Here is a 17,852-nt window from a genome sequence, read left to right on the forward strand (position 1 = left end):
GGGGGGGGGCAAAAAGATGACAGAGCTGCTCCTTCCTGTCATCTTTTTGCCCTTTTGTCTGGTCTGGAAACGGGTTTGAAGGCTGAAGGCAGAGTTGCCGCCCTCAGCAGGTAGATGGCGGCGCGCTTGGCGACGCCCCCGTTCGCCATTTTGCCACGGCTGCAGCTTTGCTCTCGCCGTCCGTGCTTCGACATTTAGGCCTTTTTTTTCTCGCTTTTCTCCCCCCTCCCACTTTCTCCCCCCTCCCACTTTCCTCCCTCCCTGGATTATTCCCATCTCAACCCCTGCCAGTCGTCATCACTATTATCAGCAGCACAGGAAACTGTTGCTTCCATCTATCTGATGACAAGAGGAAGGAGTCCAGATGTGTCCCTCCTCCCTCCCCCCATCCTCCCTCCCTCCTCCTTCCCTCTGTCCTCCCTCCCTCCCTCTGTCCTCCCTCCTCCCTCCCTCTGTCCTCCCTCCCTCTGTCCTCCTCCCTCCCTCTGTCCTCCCTCCTCCCTCCCTCCTCCCTCCCTCCCTCTGTCCTCCCTCTCTCCCTCCTCCCTCCTCCCTCTGTCCTCCCTCCTCCCTGCCTCCCTCTGTCCTCCCTCCTCCCTCCCTCTGTCCTCCCCCTTTCCTCCCTCAGAGGGGAGGAAAGGGGGAGGCCCTCTGTCCTCCTCCCTCCCTCCTCCCTGCCTCCCTCTGTCCTCCTCCCTCCCTCCCTCCTCCCTCTGTCCTCCCTCCTCCCTGCCTCCCTCTGTCCTCCCTCCTCCCTCCCTCTGTCCTCCCCCTTTCCTCCCTCCCTCTGTCCTCCCTCCTCCCTCCCTTTGTCCTCCCTCCCTCCCTCCCTCCTCCCTCCCTCTGTCCTCCCTCCCCCTGTCCTCCCCCTGTCCTCCCTCCCTCTGTCCTCCCTCCCTCCCTCCCTCTGTCCTTCCTCCTCCCTCCCTCTGTCCTCCCTCCCTCTGTCCTCCCTCTGTCCTCCCCCTTTCCTCCCTCCCCCTGTCCTCCCTCCTCCCTCCCTCTGTCCTCCCCCCTGTCCTCCCTCTGTCCTCCCTCCCTCTGTCCTCCCTCCTCCCTCCCTCTGTCCTCCCCCTGTCCTCCCTCCCCCTGTCCTCCCCCTGTCCTCCCCCTGTCCTCCCTCCCCCTGTCCTCCCCCTGTCCTCCCCCTGTCCTCCCTCCCTCTGTCCTCCCTCCTCCCTGCCTCCCCCTGTCCTCCCTCCCTCTGTCCTCCCCCTGTCCTCCCTCCCCCTGTCCTCCCCCTGTCCTCCCCCTGTCCTCCCTCCCTCTGTCCTCCCTCCTCCCTCCCTCCCCCTGTCCTCCCTCTGTCCTCCCTCCCTCTGTCCTCCCTCCCTCCTCCCTCCCCCTGTCCTCCCCCTGTCCTCCCTCCCTCTGTCCTCCCTCCTCCCTGCCTCCCCCTGTCCTCCCTCCCTCTGTCCTCCCCCTGTCCTCCCTCCCTCCTCCCTCCCCCTGTCCTCCCTCTGTCCTCCCCCTGTCCTCCCTCCCCCTGTCCTCCCCCTGTCCCCCTCTGTTTCCCCCAGCTTCCTCCCGGCGCTCCGTGATCCGCGTCTCGCTAACACAGCCTGGGGAGTGGAGACGTTGAGCTGGGTGCTTTGAGCCAGTTTCTGGCACCAGCGCCGGCCTGTTCTGAGCGATTAGATCTGCCTCTGTCTGCCTGATTGATAACGATGTTTCTGTGTCCTTGGTTCTAATGCACAGTTTGTGTCCAGTTCCAGAAAACAAGACCTTTATGAGCCAATACTCTAAGTGTAAAATGAAGTTTATTTAAAAAAAAGGGGGGGAAACTTTATATCATCCAATTGTAAAAGCGATTAGTCTCATAAAAATGGAGCTCGTTTAGAGTTCAGTGTAACTTTTCCTCATCCTTTCCCCTTATTCTTTAAAATGATGTCATTAGAACCCAGATTCATCAGCGTGTGTGCAACTGGAAAATACATGTTTCCAACACTGTTTAAGAGCATAGTTCAAACACAAAGGGTTGAATTAGGAGCCCGGCATCGCAGGCCTGGTGGAACCGCTGCTAAAATGACCTGTGCCCCCCCCCCAGATCGGTGCGCCTGCTGGGGCTTGTTGCACCCTGACACCGAGTTAAAATAATCGTAAAAAATACAACAGCGGCACGTTTGGACGAGGCCGGAAATGTATTCAGAAGCCTGACACGTACTGAGGGAACTCGCTGCACGCCCAACGTGCACGCTGCACACGCGCACGCCCAACGTGCACGCCCAACGTGCACGCCCAACGTGCACGGCCAACATGTGTTTCTGATAATGGGAGAGCTGGTCAGCAGTGCAGGGTGAGGTCGTACCCTCGGGCATACGGACCGTATACGCGCTGCTATGAGGCACCATAGCACCATGCCGTGGTTCTGTACATACCTGTGGGAGGGGAGACTCACTCACACTTCCCGCCACAGCCGCGTGCGTGAGCACGTGCGCGCGTTTCTGGTATTAGCCATCAGCAGCAGCTCTGCACTGTGTTGCTGAGACTCTATTAAATGTCCTGCAGCCTTTCATCTAATGTTAGTGCTTTGAGATGCTACACCTGGTTCTCCTGGTCTCTGTGTGTGTGTGTGTGTGTGTGTGTGTGTGTGTGTGTGTGTGGGTGTGCGTGAGAGAGAGAGAGAGAGAGAGAGAGAGGGAAAGAGACAGAGTTAGCGGCCATGCTGTCAGCCACCGGGCTAACAAACACACTTAAAACAATTATCCATGGGCAGAGACGAGAGCGGGAGACAGGCGGCACCTCAGAAGGTGCACTGTCTGGTGCGTGAGTGCGCGCATGTGTATGTGCATGTGCATGTGTGTATGTGCGTGTTCGATGAGGACGTTGTCACTGGCAGCTAGTCGTGGCATTTCCACGCCTGGCTTCCACTGTAGCTCTTCCGTCCCAGCCTCCAGTGCTCCCCCAATCTTCCTTTTCTTGTAATTGGGGCTTTCCCTTATAATTAGTCCATCCTACCCCCCCCCCCCGCAGCAGGCTCCTAGCATGGTACCTCGGCCTTAGTAACAAGCACCCTCTCCCCCCTCCGGTGGTGGTGCTCCACCCCTGAGGTGTGGGGAGTGGGAGCTTAGCTTAGCATCAGAGCTAAATAGGCTGTGGAGCCTCAGAGCGGGCCCTGGCGCCGGCCAGCCACATCCCCACTGGTCAGCCTTGCACTAATCCAATAAATGAGCTGCGCGGGAGGGCAAGTGTCACACACACACGCCGCACACACACTCTCACGTCCACACGCAAACTGGAGATACACACCGAGAGGTCCAAAGTTGTGACAAGCTGCCGCTAATTGTGTTTTGTCTGTCCTCGTCTCCTTCTCCTTAAGGTTCAGGCAAATTCCTCAACCAGTGGCTTAAACTCCAGTGTGTGTGTGTGTGTGTGTGTGTGTGTGCGTGTGCGTGTGCGTGTGCGTGTGTGCGCGCGTGCGTGTGTGTTCTGGCCAACAGTCCATTCATAGTATGATGGGACATCAGTGTTCTGTATGTGCTGTAATGCAATATTCTACCATAAATGATTGATTCTGGATACAAGTTTCATTCAGATGGGATCTAATTATCTGTCATTTGTGTAAATCTGTCAAATCTGCGTGAAGTCCCACCATCCGACTCCGTACGGGGACTCCCGAGCCCGATCCATATCGTGAGCATCATAAATGAGCGTTGATGCTAACATCTGCAGGAGGTTAGACCTTGTGGCTTTGTTTGTTTGCTCTCCTGGATTTATGCTAACAAACATCCCGGCGTGTGTTTTTCCAACCGGTCGTCCTAATCCATTTTTCAAACTAAATACCACCAAACGCTTCTAGATCCTGGGGCGTAATATATTTTCCTATGGTCTGGATGCCGTGTCTCCATGAAACATGGACCCACTTCAAGTCTCTCTTGTGGTTTCTCCATCTGAAGGCCGCTGATTATTTCATAGCATTCGGTCTTTGTTGGAGCCCCGTCTTGTCACTGACGTGCACGTGTTGCGTTAGTCACCGTGGACACCAGCACAGGTCGTAAAGGCGGCGCAGGGCTTCCAAAGGCTGACGGTTCCCAACACGTTTAAACCCTTAAAGAGGATAAAGAGGAAACCTTTGACCGAAGAGTCAACATCCTCTTCGCTGCAGGAAGCAGCAGCCTTTATGGGAAATGTGCAATTAATTTACTGACACACTGGCACCAGAGGGAGGGGGGAGGGAGGGAGGGGGGCGGGGGAGGAGGGAGGGAGGGGGGCGGGGGAGGAGGGGAGGGAGGGGGGGGGGGAGGAGGGAGGCTGCCAATCTCCTCAAACCAGCTGCTTTTATTTGGGATTTCTTTGGTTTTCACCCACCAGCGGAGCCTTAATGGCCTTTGTCCGGCGACTTTTTGGCCTTTTGAGCCACAAAGGCGCCTAAAAAGGATGCTAGAGCGTCTCAGCTTTACTTTCCTGTCGGGGCCGACCTGCACACGTACGCCAGGCACAGGGAGAGCCGGGTTCCAGGGCAGGACAGGAAAACTCTGGAAAACCAGGATACAATTTGGCACTTATGGAGACTAAACGATTTCCTTCTGGGCGTTGGGCTCGGTCCTACTGGGAAAAGCCAAAAGACCGGTAGAGGAAATTACATCCGGGAAAATGTTTATGCAGCGCGCTGGGCTCCCTCGCTTTTTTTGAGTGATTATTCATCTACACTTAACCTCTGTTGGGGGGGGGGGGGCATGGAGAGAGGGGGACTCTTTCCATCATTAGCCTTTGGAAAGGGCGGCCTCTGGCATAGCTTAGCTCCGTTCACAATGTGAGCTTCCTATCTGGCAGAGCCGGAGGTATTTGGAGAGCTCTCTGGACGCTAAGCCGACTCTCTTAAACGGCGCTGGTTGGACCGGGGAAGGCGGATAATTGGGAAAAGTGTCCACACAAGCATTCAGGCTTCAGCCCACTCCTGTTCGAGCCCAGCGTTCCCCCACCAGGTCGAATCACGTTCCGGGCCTTTGCCATAATGGCGAGGGCCGCTCCGCCTTTGACCGCGCGGCAGCACGCTGGAATATTCGCCTTCCGTGACTCCTTCAGCGTTGCGGCGCCACGTTCCCACTGATCCCAGTTCGTCTTTGCGTCCTTGAGGTGACCTTCAAGCACCTGTGCCCACATAGCCCCTCCCCCTCGCCGGCGTCAGGAGCGAGGGAACCAGTGGCGCTCAACAGTCGACCGTAGAGGCGCTTTGCATGCGAGGCAAACAACCGTGGAAAATGGCCGCCGGCGTTAACCAGCCTCTATGCAAAGGTTGAGCAGCGTGAAGGCAAATAGCGCACGGCGGCCTCGCCGGACGACCACACTCAAGCTAATTAGCCTGCTAGCAGGTAACCAGCGGCGTCACCTGTGCCTAAATGACGGCGTATTGTCTGTCAGAGAGCCTCAAACAGAAGCTCCAGCGTTCCCAAAGCTTCCTGCCGCCGTGAACCCTTTTTAAACGGCTAGCTAAGGAGCGTGGCGCTATTTGGACCAATAAAATCCTTCCTGACCTTTACGCTGCCTCTGTCGTGGTTACACGGCTAAAATAGCGGAGCCACGCGTGATACCGGAGTCTTAAAATAACACGTGGAACTCCAGAACTCCGACACGCTCCGGTCAGCCGTCTCAACTTTCCTGTTTGTCCCGGCAGCTTTAGAAGACGGTTTCCACGACGGTTGACAGCCGGCCAGCGTTCCCGACGCCTGCGTTTGGATTTCCGCGCCCGCTGTGAACACGGAGTCGACCGGCACCTCGCTCTTCCTCCGCCTCCTCCATTCCAGCCCGTCCGCGCCGCTAACTCGTCCCAGGAGGCGCTAGGTGTTGGGTCACTTACTGTAAGGAGGAGGGAGCGAGCTGGGAATGATGGATGGACGCACGGGAGGAAGGAGGGACGCGAGGGCGAGTGGGAGTCGTGGGAACTGGCAGGCACCGCTCGGCCGTTGTTTTCCTTTCACAGCTCGTTCGCACATCACGTCTTCAGACGGCGGCCGGAGCAATTTGTCGTCTGCGTCTTCACCCTCTGTCCTTCCCTCCTCCCTCCTCTGCTCCTTGAATCATTCCCCAGCTGGGTCCAGTTGTGTGCGCATGCTTGTGTCTCCGCCTGTTCTGTGTGTGTGTGTGTGTGTGTGTGTGTGTTTGCAGCACACACACACACACACACACACACACACACACACATGCAGGCAGCCTCAGGACCTTGACCAATTCCCAGTGGAAAAGTATGGCGTCTTTCTTCATCAGGACATCTGGAAGTGGGCATTTTGCAGTCAGCAGCCGCTGCACTCTGACTTGATTATATTATCTGGTGGATTCTGTGTGTGTTTGTGTGTGTGTGTGTGTGTGTGCGCGCACTCGCATGTGTGTTCATACATGCTCCCACACATACACAAACACCAATAGTGCGTTTAGACACACACCTACGGGATCATAAACTAATAACCTGTGTTTGCGTATGACTGAACAACACCTCCTAAGTTGTGTGTGTGTGTGTGTGTGTGCGTGCGCGTGCATGTGTGTGCGTGTGTGAAGGGGTCAAGTGGTGATTGCCGATGTTGTCTGCTTTAAACACATGTTTAGCCAGGGCCCACTCAAACGTTTGGCAACCATTAGGCAACTTCCTCCCTATCTTCCGGAGTCAGCTCTCTATGGATTTGCGTGTGTGTTTGTGTGTGTAATTGTGTAGAAGTGCGTGTGCGTGCGTGCGCGTGCCTTTGCAGGTGTGGAAACAAGCTAGCATATCCGCGAGCCGTGTGCATTTTTGTGTGTGTGTGTGCGCGCTCAATGCAGAGGTTTGTAACGAGATCAGCACAGTTGTGAACTCACAGCCGCACAACTGCACACACACACACTCACTCACACACACACACATGCGCGTTCATGCACAGACACCTAGGGGCCTCGGTCGGTCATCAGGAAATGAAAGGATCAGTTAGCTTAGAAGGAGATGAGAGGATTGAGAAGGAACAGAGGTGGAGGAAGAGGATGAGCGTCTGTTGTTTGATGCAGATTCCTGAAACTGAGACGGTGTGATTCCCAAAAAGAGACCGGAAAACCCACGCGCTCACACATGCGGGGCCGCCGAGACGGGCCGCCGTCCTCCACGCTTAAATCGGGCGATCCCGGAATACCGTCAGCGGGGATACGCAGGTCACCTGGTGGAGTTCACCTTCGGCAATAACGTGCTCCGTCTGAGGCGGGAAGAGTTGGGAAGCTGCATGTGTGAGCGGAGCTGCAGTCACACACACACACGAGTGGGGCTTGACTTGGCAGAGGGCACCGAGAGGACATGGACAGATCCCACCGGGCATCAGAGCCACATGTGTCTCTGCTAGCACTCGCCCTACACACACCTGGTGTTGTGTGTGTGTGTGTGTGTGTGTGTGTGTGTGTGTGTGTGTACCTTTTCATGCCCTATTTAGCCCATCGCTGTGTGAAGCAGCGCCAAGTGTAAGCAAGTTTATTTGTCACACTAGCTGTGGCCTGGTATGAAGCAGAGGAAGACTGCACGTATGGCTGGAGGTGTGTGCGTGCGTGTGTGTGCGCGTGCGTGCGTGTGTGTGTGCGTGTGTGTGCTAGTTGCGACACATCCTTGAGTGTTCCGCCCTTCTTCATGTTTACACCTCAGCCTGTGTTTGTGTGTTAAACACACATAAATGTGCATGTTATATATTTATGCGTGCGCTTGTTTAGACGTGTGAGCGTGTGTCCTCCTCCCCCTGTGCCGTGCAGGCGTGCGTGCGTGCGTACGTGCGCAGGCCTCAGCTGCGCCAGTCTAGCAGCTCAACATTAGCTCTATAACCAAGCTAGTTTGACACCTTCACATCCAGACTAGCGTTCAGCTGCTGGCTCCGGCACATCCAGGACCAGCCCGACCTCGTGTGAACGCTCTGTCGCCTCCGCTCAGGCTCACGTAGGTGTGTGTGCGTGTGTGTGTGTGTGTGTGTGTGTGTGTGTGTGTGTGTGCAGCGGTGTGTCTGCCTGCATCCACACCTTCTTCCATGCATTTTTCATGCCTGCTGTATCTGCGTTTCTGCATTTTTCTTTTCACACTTTGTTCACGCGCAAATGTGCTCATTTGTAGGTTTGTGTGCAAAGACCTTTTACATCCCCCCCCCCCACACACACACACACACACACACACACTTTCCCGGTCTGTTGGCAGGTCGATATGATGGCGTGTCACCTTCATGGACACCCTCTCAACACTTAATCCGCCTTTACAGCGCTGTGTGTACGTCTGCATAAGTGTTAGCATCCAACATCCTCAAGTGTGTGTGTGTGTGTGTGTGTGTGTGTGTGTGTGTGTGTGTGTGTGTGTCATGGCCTATATGTACCCATTTGACATGTGACTTCAGGAGAAGAGTCTCACTCCAGAAAAGCAAATGGACGCCTGAGCTGACAGTGTTTCTTCACGTTGCACTTGCATTAAAGGCTCAGCAGAAACACACACACACACACACACACGCACACACACACACACACACGCTGCTGGCCATCATTAGAGTGTGTGCAGCGCCTCCAGGCAGCGAGGGGCCTTTTGGGTGAATCCTTTCTTTTCCTCTCTGTCTCATTGTTTCCTTGATTTGCCCCCCCCCCCCCCCCCCAGAGGCTTTATGTGTGCCACTTAGCCGTGACATACTGGAGCCCGGAAACGGAGGCGCGGCGGCGGCGGCGTCCAAAAACCCCGCTGGAGCTGATTTTTCTCCGTCTCCGGAACATCTTTGCTTCTCCCTTTGATGATGATGATGATGATGGTGATGATGGTGATGATGAAGGTCAGACAGGTACATGGAACTGACCATTTTTAAAGGGGGGCGAGCGCCAGCAGACGTGGCGAGGCCGACGCCCCCCGGAGGACGGCGAGGAGAACAGGAATCCAGGTTTGTGTGCGTCTCGCAGCTGCTCCCTGGGTGTTCACCTGCCTCGTTAACAGCTTTTAACACGCAACACCAATTAACCCCTCGCCCCCTGGTTCCCCAGACGCGCCCAGAACACGTTTTATAGTCTTACCTCAAACCCTTTTATTCAAGCTGCTCTGTTCTCCAGCATGGGGGGGGGGGGGGCGCCGTCTCGTTACCGCCGTCAAAAGCCACGAGGTCGTTTTCAGGCCGGCGAAGCGTCGCTACGCCGACGACGCCCTTTGTTATCGACCAGTTGGTTGGTTCTTGAAACCAGGCCACAGATTTCCAGCTTCCTCACATGGAGGTGCTGTAAAAGGGATGGGGGGGGGGGGGGGTCCGGGGTCTGGTCCTGCTCCGGGGTCAGGCAGGCATAAGGCACACCGACCTCTTTAAGGTCCCGGCGTTGTTCATGTGACCCCGCGTGTGTGAATAGACTGCTCCTTCTTTCTCCAGCATTATCCTCCATTATTTCTGTGTGTGTGTGTGTGTGTGTGTGTGTGTGTGTGTGTGTGTGTGTGTGTGTGTCATTTTATTGGTATGAAAGCAGGGAGCGGGGTTAGTTGGTCGCTCCACCTCACACCCCAGTAGACACAGAGTCTGACACATCACACACACACACACACACACACACACTCTCCTTTCACTGTCCCTCAGCAGAGGACATATGGAGCATGACTAATGGCTTCATAAAGCCACACATACACACACTGTAGATACATTTTTGTCCAGCAGCCACCATTGTGCTAATGGTGTTAGCCCAAAAAGGCTTCTTCTTTGCAACAGATGTGTCTCTGTCCACCCAGAGCCTCCTCTGACCCACATCCCATCTCAAATGTAACGCACACACACACACACACACACGTCTCCATGGCGTTCATGTTCATTTCCTTTTTTACATTGTACACATTTATAGGTTATACACTGTGGCTAATCTCTGCGATCGCATTTCTAAAGGGATCCAACCTTTGTATCTGTGTGTGCGTGTGCATGTGTGTGCGTGTGTGTGTGTGTGCACGCTCCCCCATCAGGGCACCAGTCCAGGAGCCAGGCGTCTGGGCTCTCGTCAGTCCACATCACTGTCAGAGAGCCGTTAATGAGGGGCACATTTACTGCTACATTAGGGAAATGTCAGCACACACACACACACACACACACACACACACATTCCTCACACTCTTTGGAGCTGTATAGTCAGACCTTTTCCTAGTCGAAGGTACCGTAGGAGGATTAAAATTCTTAAGGGTTGTGATGACATCACTATCTGCCGACATACCTTCAAAGACAGGAAACACTTGTTGCCTGGCGACCAGCTCCACGTTGCAGCAGCAAAGCAATTAAGACGCCTTTTAATCAGCTAATTAAATCTTCCATTGGATGGAATTATGTCACGTTTGTTACCGTAGATAGAAGTAGCCCGCACTTCCTGTTGTGTGTGTTTGTGTGTGTGTGTGAGTGAGGGAGGGATGATGGAAGAGGACTGGCTGAGAAGGGACAGGGGGTCACTGCTGAGGTCTAAGTAAAGTCCCCTCAACTCATCAAGTGTGTGTGTGTGTGTGTGTGTGTGTGGGTGTGTGTGTGGGGGTGTGTTTGAGAGAAAGAGAGATGACTAACCCAAATACTGTCAGAGTGTTGTGTTACTCTCACGCCTCTGTCATTGTGACTCAGCCTGTGAGCCACGACGTGCGTGCATGTGTGTGTGTGAGTGTGTGTGTGTGTGTGTTACTCATTGACTGGTTTGAGCTCGGGGTAAATTGACATGACATCCGTCTCTGCCTCCCTCTCCAGTGAGATTTTCTTCAACACCATCCCCACACGACACGTTCCACTTTTAACCAAACGTATCCGCGTTTTTACCCCGGAAACAGTCGGTCAAGCTAGTGCCTCGACGGTTAGCAGCTGTCAGTAGCTAAATGCTAAGGTTTGGATGCGCAGCAGGACCTCTGATATGATCTGCATCACGCCGCTCGTGCACGTGCGAGGTGGAGGAGCACCTGGCCGACGGCCACCGCTAATCTCGACCCGTGGTTTTGGCTAAACTTACCTTAGCGCAGTAGCCCGCCTCCCGGTGCTCATTTTGACAGCGCGATGATGCTAATCAGGCAGTGGCTCAGTGGGCTTTGCCTCAACTGGTTAGCGTTAGCCAAGCATAGCATAATCCACACTCTCTATGCAGTAAGTGGGGTGTAGTGGCAAGGCTCTCATGCTAATGAGCAAATGAATTGTGATTAGTGAGTCACCGCTGCATGTGTTAGCCTGCTATCCTGGTGGACTAGTAATGGATCACTGGCTCGCTCATTAGCATCGCACTCATGCTAACACTGATATAGTGTTCATATCAGCTCTGACATCCCTCCCACACACGCACCGGCTCAGGCTGATGTTGTGTCTGCTCGCACGGCCAAGCCGAAACTCTCTTTGAAGTCCACCTCATGCGCTGTGGCATTAAATTAGCGATGGGCGCACCAGAGCAGCGCTGGAATGCGTGTGCATGCGAGCAGGCGCACACAAACAGAGGCATGCATGAGAACACGGGCAACAGGGGTGACTGTTTTGTAAAGAAACAATTATATCACCAGCCTGTGTCAGTCCTGTTACCCACTGCTGACACGAGTTCCTGCCCCACTCGCCCCTCCCTCTGCCTCCATCACAGGGCTCGTGGGTAATCAGGAGCAGATGGGGCTGAGCGCGGAGCCAGCCTGTTATTTTAGCCCTCTGCACGGCCTTGTTTACCGCCGCTCTCGTCCTGTTGGGCCCATGTCCCACACAGCACCGCTGTTAGCGCAGCAGCGCGCCGCTAATATTTACAAATGTTGCTACAAGTTCAAGATCCCCTCCAGCTGATGGGGGTGGGGGGGGGGGGCGGCAGCGGTGGCGGGTTACATCATGGGAACGGTCGCAGTCGTCGGGTCACGCCTCGCGCTCACTTCAAAGGCGTCGCAGGAAGCGCCGACACCGCTTCAGCTTTTCCTCATTTCCTCCAGCGTCAAGATTAAGATCAAAGGGGTTTCTAATCTGATTCCAGGTCGACACTTAATAGCAACTTGTACTCCACCTTCCTCGTGGTCGGGGTGACAGCTTCCCCCTCTGCCCGCTCGCAGAGCGCCGCTCCCGCTCCCGGGCCGGCGTCGGAGGCTGATGCCCAACAGATTCCTCCCCTTATGCTACAAGTCAGATCCAAGCTAGTTAGATCTAAGCTTTTTAGCGCAGCGGCCCTTTCATCTGTCTGAGACGCACTGGCATCTGCGCCGCGGCGGGATTGCTCACCGTGGATCTGGTACCGGTCGGCGTGCTAGCAGGCGCCGCGGTGCAGCGTGAGTGGGACGTGAAGTGGTGCCCGACTCCCAGATAATGACACATATTGTGGTGGCGTTAACGCCGGATCAAAGGCCCCGGCTGCCCCGTGACATTCTCGCCGGGGTAAACAAACACAGACGGGCCCATTAAAGAGCGAGCAGAGCCAGGGATGACTACCTCCAACCGCCCTCCCGACGCCCAGCCGTCCGCCCCCGCGCCAGGCGGGGTAAAAAGGGCAACAGCAGGAAAACAGGGCAGCCTCGTTCCCCGCGCCCGCGGCTCCGCCGGAGCGTCCGCGGCTTCCAGCTCGTCTCCTTTTACAAGGCGAGGCCATTACATAATTACCCGCCGTCAATTAGATCACATCCTGTGTGGCGCTGCTGGCCGAAGCCATGCTAATTAATCAGCGCTCCCCAGAGGTAGCTCCCTCGCGCTGATGTCACGGTCGCCGCGGCCGCGGTCGCCTGGAATCCTGGAACCTGCGTTTGGTGTCGCCACAGGGATTTCCTCGCCGCCTACGAGATCCGTTTATATCCCGAGTCCTAATGTTTCCATACCTACGTCCATTATTAAGTCGTTAAGGGAAATTATCTCTAAACACTGAAGGATGTGGTCATGTTCGTCATTTAAGGCTGCACACGAGGACCAACCCTCGTCTCCACCTGGGCCGCTAACGCTAACGCTAACGGAGGTATCTTGGCGACGTCGGGCGGGTGATTGGAGAAACAATTACCCCCCCTTTTCCAGGGTTGCTTAACAAAATTCCAAATCCACCCCGGGCCGAACGCTTACAGCACCTCCACTGGGGAAGGACAAACCGATTATATGAATTATGTTGCATTCGGCGTCAATAAAATCCCCAAATTCTTATCGGAGCGTCCGTGCTTTTGGGCCACATGTAGCTTTGATTAATCTCCTGCGTTTGTGTGTGTGAGTGTGTCATAATCTTCCAGTCCCATGATCAAAGCAGGTAGGCTTTTGGTCTCACACACACACACACACACACACACACACACAGACAAACATTCCTCAAAACGGTTGTTACATGCCAGAGTCAAATTAGTCCACGGGCTCTTTAAGTGGCACAAAAGGTTCAAATTAGCGACGGGACTTTGAAGCCGTACAGTTCGCCGGATCGTCTGCAGCCCCTCGTGGTTTTGGCCTCCGTATCGTTCCCTCGGAAACGAACATGTTGACATCAAAGGTGATCCGGGGCGTGTGTACTGGAACCTGTCACCGGCGGAGCCCTGATTTCCAAACAGCGGGGAATTGGGACAACAGGGAATGTGGGCCGGGAATTCCATCGGGATCTGTGGGTCGCTCCCGATCCCTCTGAGGGCGGGGGATCCGTCCTTTACTCCCCGGAATTTGGGTGAAAAGGTACCGAGTGTTGGGCGCGGTCGACCCAAAGCGTGCGTTTTTGACCGCGTGCGCTCCGTGAGCTTCCACGATAAGAATGCAGTCGACTTCCGTGACCACAACCGCGCCGAGGGGAGCGGAGCCGGTGTCGGATGCAGCGTGGAAGGTGGTCCTCGGCACCTCCGTCCTCATTAGCCGCGCGCTGTGTACATCCAGTCACGGAAGGCGGGCGCCGGCGCCGGTCCGGTTACACCAACAAAAGGCCTCAGAGTTAGTTTGGGTTTGTGACGCGTGTCAGGAGTCAAACTTCTGTTGGCTCCAGTTACGGAACAGGAAGGGGAGGCGGCGGGTGCACGTGACGGAGGCGGCGGGTGCACGTGGCGCCGCCATGACGTGGAAGCGGCTCCAGAATCGGCGCGGTCGGGATGAAAAAGCCTCGCAGTATTTATGCGGGTCGCAAATAGGTTACAGGTGGACGTAATAGCGTGTGGCCACTTCAGGTATGTTCCTCTTATAGCGCTGCCATTGATGAGACACACACACACACACACACACACACACACACTAACCCGCTGTTCCAAAGTTCTGTGGGATTTGGGCCGGGCTGGTGTTGCGCAATCAAAGCAGTATGCAGATTAATGCTTTAAATCATAGGGAGTCTGTTAGCATCTCCACCCCACGGCTCCCTGACCAGTCTTACCCCCAGTGTGTGTGTGTGTGTGTGCGTGCGTGTGTGTGAGAGAGATGGTGTTATCTCCATCTTCACCTTTACTGACACTTGTGTGGCTCATCAGCGGCGATGGGAAGTGACAGGCCACATCCTGGGGCAGCTGGCAGGAGCTGGCGCGCCGCAAAAGAGCAGCACAGCGCCATGATCACCCCCCCCCCACACACACACTCTCACACACACACACTCGCGCGCACCTCGAGGCCATTCCCCAGTCTTAATTCCTAAACGCATTTGCTCCAGTTCCTGCCGGGGCGCTGCGGGGGGGGGCGGTTGGGGCAGTTGGGGCTCTGAGCAGGGGCAGTTAACCCACCCTAGACGCCGGTGAGGTCACCTCGCGCCGTGTGCTGACGGGTCGCCCTCTCAAACTCCGCCCTTTTTTCCATGTACTTTGTTGCTACGCGTTTTCTTAATAAAAGCGACTTTTTCGGCACTTTTAGTGCTTCTTTCCTTCCCAAAGGCGCCGGAGGGTTTTAATCCGGCTACAAATTTGAAAAAAAACCCCGGCTCAGTCGTCGCGAATAAACCGTTGCTGTGGTAACAGGGCGGATCGGATTTCAGCCCGGTCCGCTCTTGTTTACTTTGATGGTATAGTTCACGTGTAAATGCACGCGTTACGGCTGTCGATTAGCATCTTTTGTTTAGGAAGAACGGCTTCCGTCCACCAGCTTCTCTCCCTCTCCGGCGCCGTCCGGGTCCCGCTCCTCCGGTCTGGTTCTGGCCGTCTCTGTGGTTGGAGCCTGTTGACTCAAGGATCATTCTTCTGATGAAAAAAGAGCTCAAAAGCTTCCAATATGAAACCCATATGTCAACCACTTTGCACTTAGTTTCCATCGTCAAAACATTTTCTTTAACACCAAATCGTATAACTCCGCTCCTCCCGCACAAATAAACACCGGCTCCTCCGGCGTGATCGCGTTTCACGCCGCCGTTTGTGCCGATGACCTCGCCCGCTCTGGAAAATTAGCCAGCAAATATCACAGCGAATTTGCGGGAATTGGCCGCGACTCCCGCCGCCCTCGGCGAACCCTCCGGGATCCAGATAGGGAGAAGGAGCGAGTTCCAGATGAAAGGAGGGGGGGGGGGGGGGGGGGGGGTCAGCGAAATCAGCAACAAATCTCCGGGAGCGTCGGGGTTAACCCCTGTGGCCGTCCGGCGCTTTGAAGCGTTCACCGTCGGAGTTGGGATGAAAGCAAGGTGGGAACAATTTAACCCCGGGACGGGAGGGCCGCCGGCCGGCGCTCCGGCCTATCAGGTGTTTGCAGATGTTGCTGCCACGTCCAACGCCACCAGATGATAGAAAAGCTTAACAGGCTGGTAATGTTCTGTTTGTTCAAGCCCCCGTTTAGTTGTAATTTACTGGGAGGGGCACCAGGAGCCAGATGATTGGACAGCTGGCGCTGGAAGCTGGGCTTTAATGGGTTTTGCTGACCCCTGACTAAATCTATTACCGTCCCGTTGGAGAAGACTCCGCTAGCCGACGCTAGCTGCCGACGCTAGCTGCCGATGCTAGCTGCCGACGCTAGCTGCCGATGCTAGCTGCCGACGCTAGCGACCTCATCCTCGGTGTCCTGTCGTTGCTGCACATCTGCAATAAATCGTCAGGAACGGCTCCGATCCCCCAAGATCCAAAGTGGTGGGGTTCTAAAATCCCGCATAATCATCGCATCTCCTGTGTTTTAGCCTTCGCATTGTTGTTCCCGATTCTTCCCAGATGGGACGCGTCAGGAGCGCCGCCGCGGCACCAGCCCGCAACAATGAGCGCCGGGTTGCGCGTAGCCCCGCGTCTCGCCTGTATCAAACGTGTGATTGATGAAATCGGACTTCAGCGGGCATAAAGAGGCCGCCGCCTCAACATCTGGAAGCCGGCGTTCCGTCTGGCCCCCCGCGGACCAGGACGCCGAGCGCTTGAGCTCCAAACGCGGCTGACAGTTCTGCTGGGAAGCGTTTTCCAGCCGGCGTCTCGTCCTCGCCACGCGGCGCCCCCCCCCCCCCCCCCCCCCCACGTCTCTTTGGCTCTCTTCATGCGGACGGTTGTGGCAGCTGAGGTCTTCCTGGGTCCGGTCCGATGATCCGGCCCCTCAGAGCTGCTGGTGCTGATCCCCGCTGTCACCTCGGCTTTCTCGAGGTGCCTTCAGGTAGCATTTGCATTACAAGACGACTGAAAAAGCTTCTTCGTGCACTTTCTTTCTGCCGAATCTGCACGAGCCGCCGTCTCTTCTGCGTCGTACATTTGACCTTTGACCCAGGTCCGCGTGTTCCCTTCAGCTTCTGTAGCCGCCTCCGCCCCGTTGTCGCAAGTGGAAGCAGATTTTCCACCATTGCGTAACTTACTCCTCACAAAGGGTCTACAGCTGATCTATGGAACCCTAGCTGGTCTGGGTCTGGGTCTGGGTCAGGCCCGGTCTGCGTTGGCCGGGGTGGCGGTGAATGCGTGTGGTCCCAGACGCTGGCTGACAGCCCTCCGTGGTGGTTCTGTCAGCAGCGTCCTGTATCACTGCTCTGGACTTTGTGCTGAGGCGTCCGCAGGAGTGAGGCCCAGTTTTGTCGGAGGCGTCTGAATCTCCTCCTGGATCGACGGACAATGGAGACGTGCACACGTGACCCGGTCCCCCGCCGGGCCGGAGAATGGGCCTTGTTTTCCCTAAAACAGCGTGCCGGTTAAGGCTTCGGCGAGGCCCAGATGATGGGGACAATAGTGGCCCGCAATTAAGCAGTAAATGTTCATTTGTGGGTGTCAAAGCTGTTCACACTCAGGGGAACCGGGCCGGCGTCGTGACGGGGGGTACCGAGCCGTTATCGAGCTCCTCAGAACCTGTTAGCGGTGAACAAATAACGTCTCGGTCCAAATCAAAGCAAATGGGGATGAAAGCGGGAATGCAAATGTGAGAGGGCGGCGCCGGAGTCCGAGGGGACCGTCGGCCGTGATCACTCTGAGAACAGAAATGGGAAGATTCCACGTGCGCTCTGACTGATATCAGAGAAACGGATGCACTTTTTTAGCAAACAAGCGCTTTTTATGCGCGCATTTTCTGAATTTCTGTGTTTTCTGGCTTCAGTATCAGATGGAAAAGTCTAAATTTAGAGCATTACATCACCCGTGAGCGCCCGAGCCCGGCGTACGCAGCAACTGGGTCTGATTTGAGGTCCAAAACCTCCGATCTGAATAAACTATAAGATAGGCTTTGGTGGTTTCCTCCATCTAATGGTGTCCATGTGTATAATCGGGTCCAACAGCCGACACGCTGCCGTTAAGTTCACACGTTCCTGACGGCCAACAGAACCCTGGCCTTTCAGCGGGAACATTTCCTGCACGTTGGCTCCCTTCTTTTCTCCACGGCGGCGTTTTGGAGAAGTATTAGCGAGCGGACGCTAACGTGTGATGCTAACGTGTGATGCTAATGCGTCTCGGCTGCCCCCCCTCCTTGGTTCTGGTCCCGGTACCTGAAGAATCCCTCTTTTCTCGCCCTCTTTAGCGTCATCGACCGGCCACAAACGTCCCACTTCTTCGTTGTTGTTTGTGCTCCGTCCTTGCTCATTTCTCGGTACACTTCAAACCCCCTTTGGCCCCCCCTTCCTCCTCTCCGACACCATCTCCTCTCCCCTCT

The 17,852-nt window shown here is 55.5% G+C and overlaps 1 protein-coding gene across 4 annotated transcripts in view; it reads left to right on the forward strand.

Annotated features, from left to right (window-relative positions):
• bcas3 (BCAS3 microtubule associated cell migration factor) overlaps positions 1 to 17,852 on the forward strand; it is a 176,716-nt gene that overhangs the window by 74,371 nt on the left and 84,493 nt on the right. The window contains exon 23 of one of the 4 annotated variants that reach the window (XM_029844235.1): positions 5,615 to 5,760. The exons of the other annotated variants lie outside the window; for them this stretch is intronic. Coding sequence (XP_029700095.1) covers positions 5,615 to 5,643 — 29 coding nt within the window. The 3' untranslated portion in view covers positions 5,644 to 5,760. Of the gene's footprint in view, positions 1 to 5,614; positions 5,761 to 17,852 lie in introns of those variants that run through there. 4 annotated transcript variants of the gene reach the window in all.

Source organism: Takifugu rubripes, chromosome 11 (assembly GCF_901000725.2).
Source record: "Takifugu rubripes chromosome 11, fTakRub1.2, whole genome shotgun sequence".
In the NCBI taxonomy this organism is placed as follows: Eukaryota; Metazoa; Chordata; class Actinopteri; order Tetraodontiformes; family Tetraodontidae; genus Takifugu; species Takifugu rubripes.